Source organism: Poromitra crassiceps (genome assembly GCF_964638095.1).
Source record: "Poromitra crassiceps genome assembly, chromosome: 1".
Taxonomy (NCBI): Eukaryota; Metazoa; Chordata; class Actinopteri; order Beryciformes; family Melamphaidae; genus Poromitra; species Poromitra crassiceps.
The window spans coordinates 48,604,443-48,629,576 of record NC_139623.1 but is presented as its reverse complement, the minus strand read 5'-3'; the positions used below and the strand labels follow the sequence as shown (position 1 = coordinate 48,629,576).

At 42.5% G+C, this 25,134-nt stretch overlaps 1 protein-coding gene across 2 annotated transcripts in view; it reads right to left on the bottom strand.

Annotated features, from left to right (window-relative positions):
* Window positions 1–1,863: 1,863 nt before the first annotated feature.
* rabep1 (rabaptin, RAB GTPase binding effector protein 1) overlaps window positions 1,864–25,134 on the bottom strand; it is an 89,703-nt gene continuing 66,432 nt past the window's right edge. For both annotated transcript variants that reach the window (XM_083645588.1, XM_083645589.1), the window contains 6 exons: window positions 23,010–23,150; window positions 21,317–21,506; window positions 16,696–16,751; window positions 9,237–9,335; window positions 4,403–4,519; window positions 1,864–3,894 (listed from right to left, as the gene is read on the bottom strand). In XM_083645588.1, the coding sequence (XP_083501714.1) occupies window positions 3,793–3,894; window positions 4,403–4,519; window positions 9,237–9,335; window positions 16,696–16,751; window positions 21,317–21,506; window positions 23,010–23,150 (705 nt within the window). In that variant the 3' untranslated portion in view covers window positions 1,864–3,792. The remainder of the gene's footprint in view (window positions 3,895–4,402; window positions 4,520–9,236; window positions 9,336–16,695; window positions 16,752–21,316; window positions 21,507–23,009; window positions 23,151–25,134) is intronic.

Here is a 25,134-nt window from a genome sequence, read left to right as displayed (position 1 = left end):
GCTGATTCATAAAAAAATGACAGGGGAAATCACCTCATGTGATCAAGAAAGTGCAGTAGTGAAAGTAAAAAAAAAGTAGCCTATACAATCATGACTGCAGGGACGCCAGGAGGAATGCTCCGTGCGGTTAGGCTTTATGCTCAAACGATGTTGACATTAGTTAACGTTAAGTAGTCATGTGCATTTATAGCCTATACTATTCCCCCGACGAACGTTATGCAGACTGCAGCTGTTTGATATGCGGGCGGTCGTGTATCGTTCCAATTTTAGTAGGACACCATATCGATCTGCCCGCTCACCATGCGAGTGCACCTATCCTCCCTGCTCAGCGGACTAGGAGAAGGAGGGAAGTCTTGTTGTTGAATGAATTTGTTCATCATACAGTAGCCTATAGGCTACACTAACCTATGAAAATATTCATTTGGGCTAGGAGGAGCAGGAAACCCCTCCGCTCGCCTTTCAATGCGGGAGCGGGGGATTTCACCTGAAAGTACAGAGCAGCACGGTAATGTGGCCGTGCTGCTTGGCTCGTGTGAAAGCAATTTCTGTGGCGAGGCGGCTCGCTTTACGGGACTCCTAAACGGCAACTTTTGCGCGATCTGTGTATGAAAGAGCCTAGAGTCAAACTAGATGAATGATGAATAGTTTGACAGTTATTGAGAGTTGATTTGAGTTAATGAGTTATTAATTTGAGTTAGTGTGGACCAGTGATGTCACTGGTCCACACTTTAACACTCAATAACTGTCAAATTAAATGACAGACTTCAAAACCGTTTACAGTTTTCTGATATACTACTGATGTTCTAATGATACAAAGCTGGTTGAAAATGGGCGGAGTGTTCCTTTAAGACCACCTGCGATGATGAGCAGATCTAGGTATTAGACTAACGCCACAATTCGTCACTAGTTAAATGCCAGCGAATAGCTGTAGTGTTGAATTGTGTCGCGGTCTGTTTCTCCTGCACTACTTTCTCATCCACGTGCATGCTCACACGCATGCGCACACACACACACATTTCAAAACCTATAGGTCAATGATATGGAATGTAACTGTTTATAGAAGAAACTTGTTGATTGTGATACCCATATTCCTCTTTTATATTACATATAATAAATAGTGTCAACTTTTAATTGAATTCAACTGTTTCAGTGTGATTTTGGTATAATTGTGGTGAATCACTGTTTAAGGATTGAAAAGATTGCACGCTTCAGAAAGAGACTAACTGTGATTAAATGCAAGCTGGGTCCGTTGAACAGGTGGTGCCCCTAGGTTTATCCTTATTAAGGATAACAATATTTGATGTTATGAAATATTAATAATTTTCGGATTATTAATATTTTATCTTACCCACCTTAAATTAATCCAAATAACGAGCACAACACCAGTGATAAGGGCCAGTTTTCTTTTAAGGTGATCCCAAAGAAATCCATCTCTTCGGAGGATCAGTGGCTTCACAGTGAGTAGAAATGTCTTACTGAGATGAATGAACACTTTAAATACTCAATAGCCAGTGAAAATCAAGCATCTTTCCAGGCACAATTAATAGACCTCACCTTGGAATCATCAGAGGTTCTCAAGGTAAGAAACAAGTCTATCCAACGTGTTTTTCCTCGTTAGTACAGTGGCCCGCATTTGAAGCGGATCGGTTGCTACCAGCTGTGGGGTGCTGCTCTGCATCTGTCCCTGACCTCCCTGTGAAGAGAGGGGGGGGGGGGGGGGAGGGGGCAAGAGAAAAGAGAATATCCCTATGGGGATCCATAAAGTATCACTTTATTATTTCATCAAACAACCGAGAGGTTTGAGTCTTCTGTTCCTTCGCTTTATTGAAGCCGCCAGTGTCAAAGTGTTACGATAGTGTCGGTCTTGGAATTAGTTGGCTATCATCACAATCTTAGACTAGTATTCCATGGAGAAAAGGTCTGATTGTATGGGTGATCCAAGAAAGGAACAAAGGGTAGCATGACAGGATGTCAGTATTACTTCACTGATCCATTATATTCCATTTACACTTACATGTCCCGCCCTGTCGTTTTGTTCACCTCACCTACCCATTTTGATTGCCAGTGGTACAGTCCTGACATTACCTGTCCTGGGTTAACTATAGTGTGTTTCCATGAAAGAAACTTTAAAAGCAATAGACATTTCTCACAAATATTTCTGTAGTTTTCAGAGAGGCTCCTATCAGAAGCTAAGAGCGAAAGTAGGATACAGTAAAGGATGCTTAAGAAATGGCTTGCAATGTGTTACGTCATTTTTTTTTTTATCCCATTAGGTTATGTGCAAATATTTTCCATGAATTTCCTTTGATTCTTTGTCATAGGGTGAAATGACCAAAACAAGTTTGAAAATGTCACAGAATAGCCCAAGCAAAAAAAAACATGGAACAAGAGAGTGGAACCACGGACCCTAAATAGAAGGATAAGACAACACTCACGTCATAGTTTGAATTTTGTATTGGGCCAGTTCTACTGAAGTGAATGGGTTGAGCAGGGTAAACCACACTATAAATCATCATCTGTGGCATTTCACCTTGAAAATTGTTTCCACCAGTTTAAAGGATAGACATTATGTGATGTTGACAGTTTTGTTTTTACTGCGTTTGTTTTCCTTATTGGTCATCAGATCATGGCTCTGTCCAGCGGCTGCGTATAGGTCAACTCAAGCCCCTGTATAAAATAGAGCTAGATTAGCTTACTTCATGATACATGACCATAATACATGATGGTTTATAGTGGGACCCGCCCCATTCACTTCAATAGAACTGGCCCCAATGCAAAATTCCAACGCTGTGACATGAGCAGTGTTGAGAAAGTTACTTTCAAAATGTAATATACTACATAATGTATTACTAATTTAATTACTTTCATTTGAAATACGTTACTTTACAATATTACTGTCTGTGTAGTGTAATTTGTTACTTATTTCACTACTTTTGCATTACTTTTACCAAAACAGCAGTAGCAGCAGCATAATGACATCACTGCCCCAGAACCATCCCGAAAAATAATTGGTAAACAATCCAAAATTCTAAATGTTATTCTTTTCCTTTGTTATTGTCATCTATAGTGATTATTTGATTAGGAAATGATTGTATCTTTTTTAAATATGTGCTTTGATTTTTTTTTATTAAGTCAATTTGTAACACTTGAGTTACTTGACAAAGTAAATGGTATAATATTACTGAAATCCTATAAGTAATAAGTTATATTACTGAGTTACTGCTAAAAGTAATATATTACATGTAATATGTTACTTTTGTAATGAGTTACCCCCAACAATGGACGTGAGTGATGTCTTGTCCCTCTTTTTAGGGTCCTTGAGTAGAACAAGGAAGAAATTATCAACCACTTGGAGAAGAAAGGAGAAATGTATGCATCCAATTGTTTTCTATTTACCTGGACAGAGAAGTTGCAGATGAAAAGTGCTTTAGAAGACAACAAACTCTTTTTTTTTGGTTGAGCTAATACAGACAGTCATATATCTACAGTAGAAACAAGAGATCAACAGACACGCACACAAGGAAGATGAGCATCCACTCCCTCTGTCAGAGACAGCCATTTAGTTATTTACAATTTTCTTAGTAGTGTTCTTCATATTCTGTCCATGGTGTTTTGGAGAGTCTTCATGTACATAAAAGGCTGCGATTCTCCTAAAGTCACAGCTGTCCTTTTCCCTCCAAACACTTCCATGGCGGTTATGGGGAGGAGGGGCTTAGAAGGGTGAGATAGCGTTAGTGGACCAGTGATCTAGAAAGGGGAGAGTGAAACTGAGAGCAGTTCCATGAAGCAGTATCATGTCTCTGGAAGCTGGTTGATGTCAGTAAAGTTGGTGTCATTGAGGATGACTCGGATGCGATCCAAGGAGTCTGCCTGCCTTATTCGCTCCAACTGTACCTGGGGACATGGAGATACTATATCAATTGATTTGCTCAATTCATCTTGTTAATATGTAGCTGCGGAATGAACTCTGCTGAAGACAAATAATATTAATACCTTTAAGCGTGAATAAGACAAATAAATTCATAAAAACATTCACACTTAAAGTTGAATGTTACTTATTTTATTTTCATTGGGGGGGGGGATAATCAGAATTATTTTCATTATGTTTTCATATACTAGGAAATTGTCTTGGTGTGATTGGTGCTAATCTAACATTGATAAGAACAAATAAACGAGATATAGACAAAATGAGAAAGAATCTAAAAAGATTAGAAATAATTTAAAAAAGAGATGAAAAGATAAGCTATTGCATCATTACATAATGTACTTTTATTCAACAAGTTTTGGTATCATCAAATTTCATATAGAAAATATTCAAGCGATACACAACATCACCTACTACTGATGCTGTGCGCTAATCATTTTGGACATAACCTCCAGACCTCTGACCATGCCTCCTTACCTGTAGGGTCTGAGAAAGCTTGACAAAGTCCTTCTGGACCTGTTCACTGACATCCAGCTCTGTCTGCAGCCGGCCTGCTTTGTCCCTCTCATCCAGGACCTGACTCGCTAGTGCACTCTGCCACAGTGAGAGAGAACGAACGAACGAACGCACACACACACACACACACACACACACACACACACACACACACACACACACACACACACACACACACACACACACACACACACACACACACACACACACACACACACACACACACACACACACACACTTCATAAGCCCCTTCTAAACATGCAGTGAAATCCAGATTATAACCAGCTGCTAGCCGGTCAGCCTGGAAATGGGATGCCTGTAAATACCGCTGGAAATAGCCCGGGGGAGATTGGCAGTCTGATGTTTCTTTATATATATATATAATGACGATATGGGTCGAAAACGGGAAGAAAACTGTCTATTTACATGGAGGAAGAGCACACTGCCATGTGGCCCCGACGGAGCGCATTCAAGGACTGGCTTGGAGTACTATTTTGATCACAACAACGCCTATGACGGTCCAAATCGCTGCGGAGAACACTGGGTGAGTCGTCAGATAATAATTAATGTGAGGAGAGGGCTCCAGGTTAAAAAAAAAACGAAATTCTCCTTTAAAGTCGAACTGAACCTGTTCGTCACGTGCATAATGAGTCCGTTTCAGACTGAAAACATAGTTTGTCTAAGATGACAGGTTGAGAGGCGGGTCATAGTATCATGTCGATGATTTTATTTGACAATTCTGGGGACTGGATTGGGCTTTGGCCAATCCTGGCGTGTTCCGCCTCCAAATCGAGTGGGATTCAGCGTGTTGTCGTGCTACGTGAGTGGGATCCGCGGAGTACCAGGCAGCCAGCTGCTTCGTGCGGAGGGAGCGGACAATCCGATGAATGGGTGCTGCCCGCCCGCCTGGAATCTCCGAGGGCAGACCCTGACAACCACGCTCTCAAACGCTCTCAAGCGCGCGCCTTTTATGCTATTTCTGTAAATACGATATCCCTGGAATGCACGTTTTAACAAGCCAGTTACATTTCTTTGCATTCTTAGAGATTATAGTTTTTGTTTTTTGTTCATGTTTCTAACAATTGGCCAAGTTAATGGTTAGTTTATGGGATAGGAATTCTGCCAGATGACAGGCACTAGGCGCCATTTTCTACTTCATTTGGAAGAGAAAATTATCCTGAAATGAAAATTTGATTGACAGCTGCATGTCGTGATATGATTGGTTGAAATGGGGTAGAAATTTGATAGTACTAGGTGACGTCAGCAAACTGTACATTACTGTTATCAATGAAATCTTGAAGAATGAACTTTTGATGTGAAAAAGTGTGAAAAACTAAAGAAATTAGATTGTTGTGATTTTGTTTGCATACATTATTAAATAGGTGCACTGCATACCCAGGTATTTGAACTAAAAGAAAAGAAAAGTCATTTTTGCGTTCAGCTCGACTTTAACACGTTCACTGCCATTGGCGAGTCAACTCGTCAAGCAGAAACCAACGGTTGACTGCCAATGGCGAGTCAACTCGTCAAAAAAAAAAAAAAAAAAAAAATTGACGGTGGGACGTTGATCTAACCCTTTTACATCTCCTATAAAAATATGAGAGCCACCGAACGTGTACAACCCATTCCACCGACCCACTAAGTGATGACAGTGCTCTCCAGACTATTGAAAGCCGAGCCAAAACTGCAGGGAAAAGCGTGAGGAAGCCATTCTCATACTGTAGGCGAAAACGCTTTCGCGCTGGAGCACAACGGTGGCGCACAACGGTGGGGGGTTCCAAAAATAGACTGGGTGGAACACACTTTGAAACACGCAGCATAAAGCCCAGAATCGCAAAAGCTTCATCAAAGCTCTCAACCGAAACCCCAAGAAACGAGCGAGCCCATCCAGACTCGCCCGACGAGGGGCAGCCAGGCAGCACAGACAACAGAAACTCGCTTGTCACACACCCGCCCGCTGCAGCCACGGAGGGAGGAGAACACACACGGAGGGAGGAGTTTGAAGGAGAGGGGGGTTTCCTGCTGTTATGGAGGAAATTACTGTTCAAAACTATTGTTTAGATGTCTGACGTCTTACTGATGCCAAAAATAAATGGTTAAAGTGACTGTTCTATCGAATTTCACAAAAAGGCATTTTTCTCACCTTTCATTTTCAGACGCTGAAACCATGCTGTATTCAACTGCCAATGCCTACATAACTACTAACTCTACAAACTACCGTAAATTTCGGACTATAAGCCGCGGCTTTTTCCCCGTTTTTTGGCCCCTGCGGCTTATATAACGGTGCGGCTTATCTATGGATTTTTTCAGAAAAAAATAAAATAAAAAACGGAATTCTCTCTTCTTTAGCACTCTTTCTAACTATAAATCCACTTCTGTTTTAATTTCCTCTCTTGCCCTCTTTTCACCACACCGCGGACACTGTGTGCACTGTAAAAAAAAACACAGGTGGTGTTGTGTTATGTTGTTTTGTTGAAATGTTAATAAATGGGAGCTTCCTCAAACAGCCATCTCTTTCCCGACAATCCCCTCTGTGCACGAACCCTTACATATGGTAATTAAACATTAAAACACAATTAAAAAAACAAACAAAAAAACATTAAAACACCCGCGGCTTATAGTCCGGTGCGGCTTATATATGTAACAAACAGGCAATTTTGCTGCTGCGGCTTATACTCCGGTGCGGCTTATAGTACGGAAATTACGGTAACTCTTTTAGACAGAGAAAGCACACATTCTATTAGTTCTTTTGAGATATTTTGTGTTCACAAAATCCTAACAGAAAAGAATCCTCGGCTCTTGAAAGATGAGCCAGAATCCTCAAAAAAAAACCTTGGCAGAAGCTACCTACAGTATTGAAAAAATGGCTGGCAGTGAATGTGTTAAGATGCATGCTAAAAGGCTAAATGGAAATGGCAAATTTCAATCAAATTTCCTCAATTCTGAAAAAGAAATGCAATGAACAAGAAAAGGAAACATATTGCTCAATTGAACAATGACATTGGCTTGTGTTACGATCACCCCAGTCACCCCCTTCACGTGTAGATCACAATATTCACTGTTATTTTATTTGGTTATGGCTGGTTTGTATGTTGATGAAGGTGTAGTGTACAGTTGTAACGACAGGTGGCTGCCCTTTCCTCTCTTTTTCGGCTGCGAGAGAGGGTCGCCGCACCTGCGTGCTGGCCCTCTCAGTAGATCACACAGAAGCTCGTAGCGGCCAGCTAAGGGTAGCGTGTAGTTGTGGATGCACTGTTTTTAGGCATTATTGTTTGTCCCACTTTTGGGACCATGTGACCACGGGAGGCTGTCGTGGACGCCTCATGCAAGCAGCAGAGTGGAGCTGGCCGGAGAGAGGGAGTCCCAGGCCATAGCAGACAGCTACTGTAGCTGGTTGAGTACACTACTCTTTCATTGATAAACCAGCCCATTCATTGTTCCATTTTTCATTATGTTGCACGTTATTACCAGTCCGCCGCTAGACAACGATAACATATAAGATTGTACTGGGCCGACATGTGACACTTGTCATGATCACACACACACATTTATTCAACTCAGCTGATGAAAACACATGGCCCTTTTTAAGACATTTCAAAATGTGAACAGTTGAATGGAATCACACACAGGGTGCAAAGAGGACGTGGGAAATGATAGTGTCAGAATCAGCCCCAACATGATGTTCTCTCTTCTATGGAAGACATCATGCCAAACTTCTTTCAAGAAACTACTCCTGTTTATTGTGGCTTTTATTTTTATTAAGCTCTGCAAACATTACATGACTGTTACCAACTGTCATTTCAGTTCATTCTCAATTACTGTAACTATTTGGCTTGTTAAAGGAAGATGTGCTCAGAAGCGCCCCCATGCAGTTGTTAATAAACTTACACTTAACAGTCTAGTGCGTAACTTTTACATATAAATGAACGGACCATTCCATTCAAGCCCTTGCCAAATGAGTTCCCACAACATTAATTAAGCCTATCAGTGGCCACACATAACTCTCTCCGTCTTCCACACAGTAGACCAGAGTTTCCAGTCTGGTGTCTGTGGTGACATAGCTGCATTGTCCTGGAGCATGAACACCAGAGACTTCTGCCCGGCCGAGATGGCTAATCTCTGGTTAGCCCTCTGCTAGTCTTGCTGGCCAGCCTCCCCTCCCTTCCGTGAGAGGAGTCTGGCAGCACAGGTCTCCATTGTGGAATTGCGATGGGCGGCACTTAGCGGCAGTGCCCTTGGAAAATAGTTTCCAACAATCCAACTTGCCATTTTCAGCATGTAGCAACGAGCTAGCGTGTAGGTTTCTGCCGTTAGCTTGCTAGCTAGTTAGCGTTGTTTTCACTGAGGCGGCAGGGCACTATTTACAGCGACACACAGGGAGGAGGGAGCGGAAGCCGCTCTGATTGACATGGTCGGAGCCAATGACAGAGCTTGTAATAAGCGGGGGGCGGGCATCCGGCAGCGACTGAAACAGTCGCTCCAATGGGGAGCAGCTGTAGAGCAGGGGAGGGCTTATCCCAGTAGCCTGTTTCCGTGCAGCCAGACGACTCAGCCAAAACAGTAGTGACGGAGTAGGCTACATTGGAGCATGTGACAAACGATGCATTCACGTGCTCCTCAGATGGTCAAAGGAAAAGTGAGGTTTTAATGCAATAAAGTGATGGATCCTAAACACACAGAGACATACTTGCGTGATGTTCTACAAGTTATGTAACATTTGCTGATGAAAATGGACACATTGACAAGAGTAGCAGCTTCAATGGAGTTGTGGTGTGTGACAGGTCTACACTCTGACCTTGGTGGTGGCGAGCTCTTTAAGCTGCTGCTCCAGGCTGCTCTTCAGGCTCTGGATGCTTCCCAGTGTCTCGCGCTTCTCTGCTAGGCTGCTCTGCAACTGGAGAAAGACACCAGCAATCAAACTATATGTATAAATACACAAAGGCACTGAAATTAACAGTAACTTCAACTTCAACTTTATTGATATTCCAAAGGAAATTTGGTTTGCAGGAGGAATTGGGACAAACAGTACAAAAGACACCGACACTAACAAGCATCATCGTGACACAATAACTCCGGGAGTGATCGAGCTCAAGCAAGCCCGGATTAGCAACTATATGGGCAGGGTGAGTGCCCTGGGGCATCAGCTGCCTTGGGGCATCAGCCGCGGCTAATTTGACTGCCTGTCAGAGGCTGTAGCGGGCTCATTTTTCAAGCTAGAGCGAAGCTACTGATAGCATATGAAACTAGAAGACCTAAGTCTCCTTTTACAGATATGCCCACTTTATGCTAATCTAGTTTCTCATAAAAAGAAAACATGCAGTTTTGCATGCATTATAAATGTGTTATTTTTTCCTATTTCTATTTGAATATTTCTGCATTAGGACCCCTAAACAATATTGGAATTGCAGAAATTGAGTGGGACTGGAAAGCTGAGACTTGTAAATTCAATTAGCCCAATCATATTCACGTGTGATGATGTTAGTCCCCATCATTTACATTGTGTCTTGTGTCTGTGTGTGTTGAGGCTCTACTTGAGCCATATAGTCATGTAAATCTGAGGTATTTATTGCCATAGTAAATTTCACTTTTGAGCTCAAGTAAAAAATTTGACCATTGCCTCCACATAGCACCAACATCAGGAATGGCAGCCATGCCAGATCCCAGCATATTAGTGCAACATAAAATACTACATCAAGTCATTAAAACTCATTCCTGGCCATATACGTCTTTAACGTCTTATCAGGAATGTGCCTCCCAGCCAAATACGTGTTTGACGTGTTTTTGTTTTTATTAGAGCTTAGCGTAGTTCAAAGACTTCCCCAGCCTGTGACATGGTATCAGGTCCCTGGCCTCAAAGAAAGCCGACAACACGTGAACAAACAACTACGCAGCTATTGTTTTGAAATGGAGGAGGAAATAACAGAAAACGGAGAAACGCTGCCTGTTGCAGAGTAGGAGAAACGCCATTGAAACGCCCCTCGGCGCGCTGCACGAGCTGGTCGCCTTGCTGCAGGGCAGCGAACCTGGATGAGTTGTTCGCGGTAGTCAAACCCGTGACCAACATGATCGATCCGGTTCCAGCGCCTGGTCCCAAACCCAAACCGGACCCCGTTCCTGTGTCCCAGCCCGAACAAGAGGAGGAGGAGGAGAACGAGGAAAACACAGCAACAGACAGGAGCCATTTTTCAGAGCGCATTTGCGCCGTGCGAAGACCCGCCGGGATTACATTGAAAGTGACTATAGCCTCTTTCAAACACAGATCATGCAAAATTGTAGTTCGGGAAGCCCGTAAAGCTTGGCAGCCTCGCCACACATTTTGTTGTTGATATATATGCATTGCCAACGATGCAGAGGCAGAGGAGGCTAGACGCTGATCTCAGACCAGTTTGGTGTTCTCCTCCTATGCTAATTTGCGGGGAGATCAATAGTGTTCCCTGGGAAGGAGGTGCGATCCAGCAGCAGCTGTGGACAGAACTCTCTCTGTGTGTGTGTGTGTCTGTGTGTTGTTACTCTACTGCTGCAAGGGTGTATCTGTGTAGATGATGTTCCACAGTTGATTCCACTAATGTAATGTAAAGAGACACACATGGGCCCCGCGCACACATTCACACTCACTCACACCGAGTAAACTGTATTGTTGAATGTAAAAAAAGCACTTCATGTACGGTATATATATATATATATATATATTTTTTGTCATTTGTGTCATAACGAATAATATTTACATGTCTGATGTCAATACAGTTCAAAATAAAAGAATTGAGTTCTGCCTGAGATTGTGTCCTTTACAAAGATGCCTTTTTCTCAAATTTCTCTTCTCAGAGAGACCTTTTTGGTGAAAACAGGGTGTATATAAATGGCTATAAGTAGAGTACAGAACATGCTAAAAGCTCACTTTTTTTTCTGGTGAACCCAGAGACGTACATCTTCATTTTGAGGTATTGCAAATCACTTTGGTGCTAATAGATAATTTACTGTGGGTCTTGAAAGATGACCAACAATTATGAAAATCTTTGGCCTGAGCTAAATATTGGCAGTCCTAAACTGGCCATGAATGAGTTAAGGTCATTAAAGTGCTGTGCAGATTCTGCAGAAGCGATATGTAAAAGAAATAATAGTAATAATAATAAAACATAATACAATGCATAAAAATGCATAGAACATAGAAAGTGATAGGGATTACAGACTAAGCCTAGCCTAGCAAATTGAGCCTGTCAATAGCAACAGGAATAAAGGAGACTGGCATTCTAAAGCGGCGGCCAGAGGGGAGGAGGTCAAACTCCTGACAAAATGGATGGTCAGGACAGTCTAGATTAGAATAAGTTTGGACTTATTCCTTACTCGCTTAAAGTAAATGTCCTGAAGCTGGGCTTGCTGCACCACGATCACCTTACTTGCCACTTTGACAAGCTTTGCCAGCCTGTTTTTACTGGGCAGAGATCAAGCCACACAGCAATAAGCAGTGTTGGGCCAGTTACTTTCAAAATGTAATACTGTATACTACATATTACTACCGTAGTTACTTTCATTTGAAAGTAATAAGTTACTTTATAATATTATTGTTTGTGTAGAGTAACTCCTTACTTATTACACTACTTTTGCATTACTTTCACCAAAATAACAGCAGCAGAAGACTGCGCCGAATGACATCGCTGGCCCGGAACCATCCCAAAATCTTTTTTTAACCGTCTTGAAGTCAGTGGAAACCGTCCAAAAATCGAAATGTTATCCTTTTCCTTTCTTATTGTCATCTACTGTTTGCATAAAAACACACAATTTGATTAGGAAATGATTGTATCTTGTGCTTTGATTAAAAAAAGTTACTCAATTTGTAACTTGTGTTACTTGACAAAGTGTTCAGTAGTGAGAAATAGCCAGCACTCCAAATGTCCTTTCACAGGTTTTAATACATTACGTCATTTACGCTTTTATCCAAAGCGACTTACAATAACACATTTTTGTCAGCAATAGAGCAATCAATTATGCAACACAGTCTATGACAGCTACAACTTCTGAAGGAATTGTGTAAAAAAAAAAATTTTTAGGAAGAGAGAGAGAGATGTTAGTTCAAGAAGGGCCCAGATGGAGCCTGAAAAGGTGTGTTTTAAGTTTTTGCCGAAAGATCGGCAGTGAAGCGGCGGTCCTGACCATAGGAGGGAGCTCATTCCACCATTGTGGTGCCAGGGACGAGAAGAGTCGTGATCGGGATGAGCGACTTTTGAGCCCTGTAACAACGCATTATGTAATAACTGCACATTATGTAATAAAATCGCAAAATGTAATAAAACCTCACTTTCAATATGTAATAACGACGCATTATGTAATAATATGCGCACTATGTAATAAATCTCCTGAACGCAATATGTAATAACGTTTGACGCATTTTGTAATAAATGTAATAAGTGACGTATTATGTAAGAAAATTAGAAAATGCACTGAAGTTGTCATGGGGAGAGGGGAGTAGGCTAATACATATATTTGACCATAAAAAGCATTTTAACAGAGTGTTGACCCATGCCAATTAACCCAGAATGCGCAAATTTCTCTGTCCTGATGTGTCAAAACCAGTCAAGCAACTAGATATAGCCTAGTTGTTCAGCTAATGACGAACTGAATCTATGGGTGACAACAGTCCGATCAGGTAGGCCTCACCTTCTCTCTCAGCTTGCTGTGGCACTTTTATTTATGGTAAACCAGCGGGCATAGACTGTAAGACCCGACACTTGCATTTCAGTTCTGGCCTTTGATCTACAAGTGATAGAAGCGTGGTTGACATAGCCGCATTTACTGCCTCAATCCATAGATTACAGGGCCATTTAAACATAAGAAATCCATTAAGAACTGATCCATTAAGAATGAGAGAGATAGGAAGCAAACCAGGAGTGTGCAGAACCTGAGATGCCGAGGTCAGACAGAGTGGAGAGAAGGATTTGGTGGTTGACTGTATCGAAAGCAGCAGACAGGTCAAGGAGGACAAGAACAGAGGAGAAGGATGAGGCCTTAGCAGTGTGAAGGGCCTCTGTGACTGCAAGAAGAGCTGTCTCAGTGGAGTGAGAAGCCTTGAAACCGGACTGCAGGGGGTCCAGGAGGTCATTCTGGGAGAGATAGAGAGAAAGTTGGCCGGACGAGGGTTATGGAAAGGAATGAGAGAAGAGAGACAGGTCTGTAGTTCTGAATAGCAGTAGGGTCAAGGGAGGGTTTCTTAAGCAGAGGCTTGACTCTAGCAGTCTTTAGAACAGGGGGAACAAGACCTGAGGACAGAGAGGAGTTTATGAAGGTAGTGAGGAAGGGAGATATGTCAGGTGAGATGGTTTGGAGGAGAGAGGAAGGGATAGGATCGAGGGGAGAGCAAGTGACACGAGTTTAAAGGAACACTCTGCCCATTTTCAACCAGCTTTGTATCATTAGAACATCAGTAGTATATCAGAAAACTGTAAACTGTTTTGAAGTCTGTCATTTAATTTGACAGTTATTGAGTGTTAAAGTGTGGACCAGTGACATCACTGGTCCACACTAACTCAAATTAATAACTCATTAACTCAAATCAACTCTCAATAACTGTCAAACTAGATGAATGATGAATAGTTTGACAGTTATTGAGAGTTGATTTGAGTTAATGAGTTATTAATTTGAGTTAGTTACTTTAACACTCAATAACTGTCAAATTAAATGACAGACTTCAAAACCGTTTACAGTTTTCTGATATACTACTGATGGACTAATGATACAAAGCTGGTTGAAAATGGGCGGAGTGTTCCTTTAAGTACTTCATCAGGAGAGAGGGGAGAGAAGGAAGTAAATCCGGGGACAGGGGGCAGAGAAGCAGGATTGGAGTCGGGAGTGTTATTGAGGGTACCTGGAGGATGGAAGGAGGAGCTGATGTCATCCATCTTTTTAGTAAAGAAGGTTACAAAATCATCAGCAGAGAGGGAGGAGGGAGGGGGAGGGGAGGGAGGGTTGAGGAGGGTGGAGAAGGTGTTCAACAGATTACTGGGGTTGGACGCCGAGGCCTGGATTTCAGAGATGAAGAAGGAGGTTTTAGCTTTGGAGACAGTAGAGGTGAAGTTGGAGTGGATAAGAGATCTTTAGGGTGATGTGATTTTCTCCATTTCCTCTCAGCTGCCCGAAGCTCTGTTCGATGAGTTCGCAGAGATTCGGTCAGCCAAGGAGCAGGGGGAGAGGATCGGGCAGGCTTAGTGGTGAGTGGGCAAAGAGAATCAAGAGCGGAGGAGAGAGAGGATAGAAGAGTGGTGGAAGCGTCCTCAGTGGACAGGAGAGAGAACTGCTCGGCTGAGGGAAGCAGGGAGAGGACGGCAGAAGAGAGGGAGTTAGGTGAGATAGTTTTTAGGTTGTGTCGGGAGGTGATAGTGTGAGGGGGTGATGGATGGGAGATGGGAAGAGAGAAGGATATAAAGTGGTGGTCGGATACAGGAAGAGGAGTCGCAGTGAGGTTGGAGGTGGAGCAGGATCTGGTGAAGACCAGGTCGAGCACATTCCCTGCTTTGTGAGTTGGAGGAGATTGAGAGAGGTAGAGGTCGAAGGATGAGAAGAAGTTAAGGAAAGGCAGAGATTGTAAGGTTACTGGCTGGATGTTGAAGTCGCCAAGAAGAATGAGTGGAGCACCATCCTCAGGAAAGATGGAGAGAAGGATGTCCAGCTCGTTGAGAAAGTCACCAAGCTGACCAGGCGGGCGGTAGATAACCACAATGTTGAGTTTGATGGGTAAGGATACGGCAACTGCATGGGACTCAAAAGAGGATATAGAGAGATGAGAGAGAGGAGTGACAGTGTAGGTCCATTTGGGAGAGATAAGGAGACCAGTGCCTCCCCCACGGCCAGAGGCTCTGGGAGTGTGCAAGAAGGAGTAACCAGCAGACAAAGCTGCAGGAGTAGCAGTGTTTTCAGGAATGATCCAGGTCTCTGTGAGAGCTAGAAAGTGGAGGGATTGAGAAAGAGCATGAGCTGAGATGGTCTCAGTTTTCTTAACAGCTGACTGGCAGTTCCAGAGTCCTCCGGGAATAGTAAAACGACTATTTGTGCGCTTAGGGTAGGAAAGATTACCTGGGTTACTACACCTGAAGACGCCGTGTCTACGATGTCTATGGGCAGATGTTACAACAGGGATGGGGAAAATACACGTAGTTAGGTAGATGAGCAAGTAGTTAGGCAAAGAGAAGTAACAAACCCTATTCTCTGGCCTACCCTCGATGGACTCCCGCAGAAAGACTTCGTGCCCAGAGGCTGCCGCTTACAGCTGCTGCTCTAGACTGACTATGCTGATAAATACTGGTTCAGTAGAGGGCCAAGCCACTCCTCCCAGCAATCAGCATCAATCACAGGTGGCTGGCCACTTCAGGCCAGGTATCGATGGTTAGAAAAATACACTTCAAACTTAACAGAATAAACTAGCCTATAAAACTTATAGATGCACACTTCAAACTGACAGACAGAATAAAGCAAGCCTACCAAATTTACCACAAAGTCTCACCAAAAGTGCAGAGGTCAAGAAAATAAGCACAGGAGAAAGCTCTTTTGCTAAACAAAAATGTTAGCGTTCCTCAGCATTGTCAGCTGAGGAACGCCTTTGGCTGAAACGTTCGTTGTTGCTGCTGCCCGGTTTTGAGGAACTATTAAAACCTGTGAAAGGACATTTGGAGTGGTGGCTATTTCTCACTACTGAACTCTTTGCTTGCCCTGCACCCAGTGAGTTTTTAATCTATTTTGAGTGTGCTCGCTACCCGTGAGTTTCTATTTACTTGACAAAGTAACTGGTATAATATTAAGGAAATCCTATTGGTAATAAGTTATATTACTGAGTTACTGCAAAAAGTAATATATTACATGTAATATGTTACTTTTGTAATGAGTTACCCCCCCAACACTGGCAATAAGTAAGAACAGACTCAATGAAGCATTGATAAAACAAGGTCATTAAAACATTGCACACTTTAAATGAATTAAATGTTCTTAGAAAGAACAGGCGCTGCTGCACCTTTTTGCAGACAACATCAGTGTTTGATTCCATACTTGACTATGACATACCAGGCAGTGCAAAACAAAAGACTGGGCCATAAATGCTATTACATCATCAGAAATGTTGAATTTGACAATTTAGTCATATCTATGCTCTAGTGACTAGTCTATGGTAGGTGTTGCTATGCATTTTACATTACAAGCCAATTTCAATTGTATCGTTGATGCTCATTGAGTTTTGAGTGGCAGGTGTAACACTGCAGAATCAGAGGGGAAACTACCTGCTCCTTCTCAGCCTTCACTCGCTCCAACTCCGTCTTCAGACTGGAGAAAGAGGCTGTGGGGAGAAGGGATCATGAAGGATCATTACAATGCTCCTCTGAACGTCAAAGCCCAGATATGCTTTCTGGTGCTCTGATGCACTTCCTGGAAAATTATTTGTCAATTACAAACAATGCATCCGATCTGTGCTGTGTGTGTGTGTGCGTTGTAGTGAGGGCAAAGAAAGAAGCTTGCATTTGGTTTGCATGAGAGAGAGTGAGACGTCTACATGACAAGGCCTAAAAGCTAATGGACGATAACTATTCAGACTGAGAGTGTTGAACTAAAACACAAACATACGACACGCCAACATTAAAGGACTTTTTGGGGGAGTTTGGCCCATTGGTTAACTTAGCATATAACTGACGAGAGAGCATTGACACCAAAATCTGGTACTGCTTTTATTCTGTGGCCTTTAGAAACCTGTAACTTCGCTCATTTTCAGTGTGAACAAAACTAATTACGCTCACACTGTCATGGGAAGAGATCTTCCGACATTGAAAGTAATTTAGTTCCAAAGAGTGCATTTCTTTGGTCTATTTTATCAATCCCCTAAACAAGCCTGGCAGGTTTAGATGCATGTAATTAAAATTAACTAACCATCTACAAGTTCTCCTTTTCTCACTTTAAGGATAATGCGTCTATGTTTATTATGCTAAATTAGCATGCACACTGCACAGAGCTATCTACCAGACTCACAGAGATGATTTTGGTGCAAATCTTCTCGTCACATACTGGGTAAGGTCACCAATAAAGCAAACTTCTAAAAAGTCAGTATAATCCTTTAAGTGAACATGTCATCACATTCAAAGGTTTAAGGTTACAGTCCAAAAATGCATCAAATCACGCACACATGCCATTTCAACAGAGTTACTTTTCAATATGAATTACAAGCAGCCTTGATTTAATTTGACCTATAATAAGCAACAATGGAATTAAGCCACATCATGGCATAATATCTACAATTTATTTTGAAATGATCCACAGGCAAGATGGCACATGATATGGCAAATGTTCCAGTGATATTGACACACATTTTTGCCATTCCAAGACATGTGAGAAGTAAAGCACTGTGTTTTACGCTCCATACATCCATTAGTTTGACAGCTATGGCTATTAACACACACATACACGCGTGCATGCACGCGAGCGCTCGCACGCACACGCACACACACACACACACACACACACACACACCTAAAGCGAGCTTGTTCAAATTGTTTGTCATACCTTCCAAGATGTCTGAACAACAGTGATCAATGGAGACGAAAGAAGAGTAGAAAGAGAAGAATTTGAGAGGGTAAAAAAAAAAACAGGGAAAAAAGAAGGAAAATATCTCCACAGGGTCTTTGCTAAAGCTAAAAACACAACCAATTTGACTATGGAGAGACAGTTTAGGTATGCAGCCATGAAGCAGAACACCTTCTAAGCCTGACATGACTTCTGGGTAAGTGTACTTTACCCTAAAGGGACACCAAAAAAACTGCTTATTTTGCACATAATCTCACACATATCCGAAAACTGTAAACAGTGGAGTTAAGTTGTGGACCAGTGATGTCATTCATGCACAAATTATATCACTGGTCCACAACTTAACTCAAATCAACTCTCAATAACTGTCAAACTAAATGAATACCTGCAAAACTGTTTACAGTTTTTGGATATGTGTGAGATTATGCGCAAAATAAATCAGCACTGAAGATGGACGGAGTTCCTTTAAACATGATGGATAATACTGAGTGTTCCTTTAAACATGATGGATAATACTGAGTGTTCCTTTAAACATGATGGATAATACTGAGTGTTCCTTTAAACATGATGGATAATACTGAGTGTTCCTTTAAACATGATGGATAATACTGAGTGTTCCTTTAAACATGATGGATAATACTGAGTGTTCCTTTAAACATGATGGAGAATACTGAGTGTTCCTTTAAACATGATGGAGAATACTGAGTGTTCCTTTAAACATGATGGATAATACTGAGTGTTCCTTTAAACATGATGGATAATACTGAGTGTTCCTTTAAACATGATGGATAATACTGAGTGTTCCTTTAAACATGATGGATAATACTGAGTGTTCCTTTAAACATGATGGAGAATACTGAGTGTTCCTTTAAAGGGCCCATATTTTGCTAATATAATGTATTATTATTTTATTGTTGGCCTCCACTAGAGTAGCTTATTGCATCATTCATAGTTCAAAAAACTCATTGTTTATCTTGTACTGGCTCTCACGACCCCCTTCAGTTCACCCTCTGTCTGAAACACTCCGTTTTAGTCTTCTTCTGCGTTTTGCTGTGGCAGGGAATTTTAGTCTTCTTCTGCGTTTTCCTGCAGCAGGGAATAAACCCGCTCGTCGTTTCCAGTCTTCCTCCTTCCTACACGTTATAGCCAGACGCAAAGCTACAATATCTGTCTGTCTGTCTGTCTGTCTGTCTGTCTGTCTATCTATATAGATATAGATAGATAGATAGATAGATAGATAGATAGATAGATAGATAGATAGAAAGATAGCCATGCATAACAGAAACAGCGATCTCTGCTTTGGCTACTAAATTTGGTAGTTGTAAAACAATTATATCAACGAGCAACGGATTGTCAAAACGAATTTGACCATCAATGAAAAACGTGACTTGGACGTAACAAGCAAGCTATCAATTGATATATCAACATCCCCCTAACGCAACACCCCCGCTATGCCTGGGCTGCGCCGGGACATTTCCTTCGGCGGCTGGCCGAGCAGGGCATCCCTTACCGCGGCCGCCGTAACGTTACGCCCCGGGGTCCACCCGCTATGCCGACCTTATGTTTAGGCGTGGGGGTGGGAGAGGTGCTAGTTAGCTAACTTCCCAAATGCTTGTGACTAATAGCTGGGCCTCTCCTTACAAAGGCTACACGGACCAAACAAGAATGAGGACTTGGAGAAGTCAGCAAGTTGGACTAACGTTACAAGTTCTGAACATGTGTGCCTTCGTCATTCCAGCTATTATGACATGATGGAGACTACTGAGTGTTCCTTTAAACATGATGGAGAATACTGAGTGTTCCTTTAAACATGATGGAGAATACTGAGTGTTCCTTTAAACATGATGGATAATACTGAGTGTTCCTTTAAACATGATGGATAATACTGAGTGTTCCTTTAAACATGATGGAGAATACTGAGTGTTCCTTTAAACATGATGGAGAATACTGAGTGTTCCTTTAAACATGATGGATAATACTGAGTGTTCCTTTAAACATGATGGATAATACTGAGTGTTCCTTTAAACATGATTTAAGGACGTCGCTATACATATTGCACATTTGAAATGTAGATGACCATCAGACCAAGACATCAAGATGGAGCATTTACAGTCTGTTAAATCGGTTCAATGTTGTGATTAGGATTAGACCGATATATGATATACGGTAGGCCTTTTCCTGAAAATGGATATTACAGATATGATACTGTGTGTCTGATTACATATTTACCACAGACTTGATTAATACTACATTGGTTGTCTATGGGAAGACCTTAAGGCCTAAACATGGTCGTCCGTCCGCCTCGAATTGGAGCCGTCTCGCCGTCTGGCGGCGCCAGCTAGCCCTACATGCTCGGACGCCACTACACCCTCCCTCCTCCCACCCTCCCTCCTCCTGTGGAAGCTCCATGTGAAAATGGCGGAGATTGTGTGCCAGGCAGTCTGAATGAAATTGAATGTAACGTTCCCAATTCTATGTATTAAATTCTAAAAAACGACCCTCAACATTTGGGAAGGCTAAGCCACACAACTAGTTTGTTATAATCTAACGTCATGCTTTGAAAGGCGAGTTTATGACGATGAGCCAAGGCAACGGCCAGTCACAACTCTCGTGCAGCTGACAGTGACGTCACGCACGTATCGTCGCCGCTGAGTCACATTTTGGAGCAGCCCCCGTCAGCCGACGGCGCCCCCTCCCCGTAGGACGGGGCTCCACCCGCCGTCATACGGGGAGGGCGGGGCGAGGCTCTGACGGACGACCATGTTTAGGCCTTTAACCTGACTACCACGCTACTATGTTGTTTCAGCAGAATATTTAATGACCCCCCCCCTAAAGTTAAATCAGTTTTTCTTCTCGTTCCTTCAGTTGGATGTCTGATCTTCACTGTGCAGAACGATGCCGAGTTTGACACTAAAAGGCTGTTTTAATATTTGTCTACTGGAAGTGGAACGTTTCTCTGTGTTCAATGAAAACCCAATGTTCTACTGGCATGATTAGTGACGTCACAAATAGTTTGGTAGCCAATCCCTGTCCAACATTCAATTTAGAAAAATGAGATGTGGAAACCTGAAGTCTCGAGTGCACATACACTGAGCATTGACTTTACAGTGAAGTGAGATTAAATATATTTGCATATCCATAGACACTGGAATATTTAATGAGGGAGGAGGAGTAGATGTCATTTTAAGGATTTTAACAAGATAATTGAACATTTTGTCTGCGTGGGAAAATAACTAATCAAAGTAGAGTATTTTATATACATCTTAAACATGACTTTTGGAGGGGTCTTTAACAAAAACGCATTGAGCTGACCGAGTGTCCAAGTCTCACCTATCTCCTCCTTGCAGCTCTCGATCTCCAGCTGCAGCGTGTCCTCCAGGTTCTCCTTCAGACACTGCTCTGCCTGGAGCTGCTCCTTCAGGAACAGCAGCTCCGCCTTCAGCTTCTCCTCTAGGTGATCGGCGGCCGTTCGCACCGCGACCACGTCCCCTCGCAGCTGCAGGACCACGCCTTGTAGCTCCTGGTGGAGAAGCACACCAGGCATCCATGTGTTCAATATCACACACAGCACAGAGCAAAGAGGAACTGTGGAACTTTTATACTATTAGAAAAGTGGTGCCATGTGCACATGACATACTGTATGCCTATAAATCTTAATGGTAAGACAAACAACATGAAAAAAAGTATCTATTTATATGCATGTTATTTTCATTCCAAGCTAAAAAATAAGAATAAAAAATCTTCCACACTTTGCGCTGACGGGGTCCTCATCGTGCGGTTCCACACAGGGCAAAACATTAGTGACGGTGCTTGTAAAAACAAACAAACAAACTGCTTATGGATGAGCATCATCTGCTGCATGCCATCGAGAACCGTTAGTGCGCTTAGGGGGACTCAACGGAGTGCAGGGAGCTGAATTCCGTGCAATTTGGCATAGCGCCACCTACTGGCAACACAAAAAGCTGTTTATCTCGATAGCCATTCATCTGATCGACTTCAAACTTGGAGAGTGTGCTGCTGGGAACCTGACACAGAGCAGTGCCGGATTTTGTGCAATTTGGCACAGCACCACCTACTGGCAACACAAAAAGCAGTTTATCTCGAGAAACATTTGTTCGATTGACCTCAATGGGGAGTGCGCTGCTCGGACCCCGATGGAGTGCGGTGCCGCATTTAATGCAATTTGGACTTATTCCAGGACTGTATGTCTGTCCTTCGCGTATCTTGAGAACTGTTTGTCGGATCAACTTCAAACTTGCGCTTAGGGGGACCTGACAGAGTGCAGTGTGTGTGTCGGGGGGAAGCGCCCACGGGGTGGTGCATGGGGGAACAGGCACTGCACTAGTATCTATAAATTTGGCAATGAGGACTCTGTGTGTGTGTTTGTATGTTTGTTTGTTTCAAGAATTTTGTCCGGCCACAGCTATGCCGTTTTACGTGCGATCGGGCTGAAACTTTCAGGGTGTGTAAAGCGCACCCGTGCGGGTGACCAGACAGAGCCGGATATTTTTATTAGAGCAGATCTATTGTGCTAATTGTCCTAAGACTGATTGCCCTAAGGTTGAGGCTATAGTTCAGTGATGTCATCAGTGATGATGTCATTAGTGTTGATGTCATCAGTGATGTCATCAGTGATGCCATACATAGGCATTGTGACATCACCGATGATGTCATCAATGACACACACACACACACACACACACGAGAGACTGAGGGAGAGGGAGAGACTGAGGGAGAGAGAGACAGGGAGAGAGAGAGGGAGACATTGCGCATGTGCCAATAGGGCAGGCGAGGCCAGGCAGCAGCTGAGCTGCAGGCGAGGCCACACAGCGGCCGATCTGCTTATGCGAGCTGCAGGGCCAGCTCGGTGAGCTGTAGGGCGTGCTCGATTCCTACTTTCCTAGATTCTTAGTTTTCAAAAACGTTAAAGGCTGCTCAAATTCAACAACACAATTAATCTCATTTTATAATCTATTAAATCGAAATTCACTCTAAAAAGAATAAATGATAGTGAGTTTCATACTTGCACAGTGATGGGCATGTGGAAATCCTCTTGTTGCTGTAGTTCTAGGTGGAGCCTGTGTTTTCCCTGCAGGCTCTCGTTGTCTCTTTGTAGGCGGCTTAGCTCATCTGCCACCTGCTCCCTCGACTGCATCAGTACCGCCTGAAAACAAACAAATCAAACGTGATATCAAATCATGTATCCATCCCTTTCCCTTTTCTGATTCATTTCATATGGCACCAGCAGGCCACATGGAAGCTACACTCGTTTAAATAATAAATAAAAAGATACAGTAAGATAATTTTCTTAGTTGTGACATTATCCCTCAATTTATGGCAGAAGAAAGACTCATAGTCCAGGCAAAGTAGCGTTTTACGACAAACTAATTGTAAAAGAATTTTTTGCAGCTTAGATCATTTCTATGAGGTGTCCAGAACAACATACTAAAAGTCCTAAGAAATCCTAGTTGAGGAAATATGTTTAATTCTCATCAATCCAAGATGTGTGCCAGTAAGGCCAGACAACAATACACCCCAATGGGGCTATTTTTTTCCTTTACTCCTATCAAAACAAAACTTTATACAATGAAAGTATCCATGAAAAGTAACATTTTTTGTATTACAAGTTTCTTTGAAAATGAATTTGAATATGCAAATGAGCTATACACTAATCGAATATACTGTAGGCTACCCAAAATATACCCGCATAGGAGTAAAGGAAAAAATGAAGCCTATCACAATCAAACCTCACACAGTGAAAGTATACATGAAAAGGAACTTTTTTGTTTTACAAGTTTCTTGGAAAAATCTATTTTAAATATGCAAATTAGCTCAACACTAGGCCTAATTGACTTGTCCAATAAGCCATAAAGTCACAAGTAAAACAGGGGCCAAATAACTAACACATTCATGTCTATTCAGTAAGTTAACATATGCATAAACAAGATAAATTTGAAGTCACTTGCCACACTTACCTGGGTCACTTGCCACAAAAATACTTATATTGACCTTAAGAATTGATTGCACAATCTTGCCTCCAGTTGCTTTCTAAATTATTATTTTTTATTTGCGAACAAGCCTAACCAGATAGAAATGTCTAGTTAGAAAGGAGTTGGTGGGAGGTACGGTGGTGCAGTGGTAAGCACTATCGCCTCACAGCTCGAAGGTCGTGGGTTCGATTCCCACCTGGGACGATGTGAACGCTGAAGGAATGCGTGCCCGTCTGCATGTCCTCGAGTGCCCACCGCCCGGGTGGGGTCGTCAAAAGGGCCTTTCTGTGTGGAGTTTGCATGTTCTCCCCCGTGCCTCCCGGGGGTTTCCTTCATATAGGAACCCCCTTCACAAAAACATGCAATATCCTGGTTGCTAATGTGGTTCCTCCTCTGGTCGTTAAGGGCGCCTGTTCAGAGGGAGGGGAACTGGTTGGAATAGCGTGAACCTCCCACGTGCTATGTCCTACCGGTGAAGCTTCCTCTGGCAGGTGAAAAGAAGCGGCTGGCTGACTGCCCATGTCTCGGAGGAAGCATGGAGGCAGTCTCGGCTCTCCCCAGATCGGCAGAGGATGGAGTAGCAACCAGGATTGAGAAATCAAGTGAGCACTAATGGGGGATAAAATGGGATAAAAAATCGGGAAAATTAAAAAAAGAAGAAGAAAGGAGTTGGTAACTTAAAATGTTCCGATTGGGTTTCTAGCCTAGATATTGCTGTTGCTAGCTTCTCATAAGACTGCAAAGCTACTTTACAAACGGTGGAAGTCTGATGTGTGGCCCGCCTGGTCTGAAATACTTACTACAAAAACAGAAGCAGTTTTGGTGTCTGGCAAAATTATTTAAAGAGCTGGAAAGTCTGGAAAGTGTGTCTATCTGGTTTTTCATCTGTCTTCTGTGTGAGAGTGAATCGTTTAGTTGGTAAGAATGACTTCTGCCTGTTATCTCGTAATCTTACCAACAATACCAATTATTTGTAAATCTACCAGCCCAAAATGTAATCTCACCACGTTACTAATGACTAAGATGGCTATTCTGACTTTCTGTCATGTCATTAGGTTAGGCTTGTTCGCAAATAACAAAAAATAATTTAGAAAGCAACTGGAGGCAAGATTGTGCAATCAATTCTTAAGGTCAATATAAGTCTTTTTGTGGCAAGTG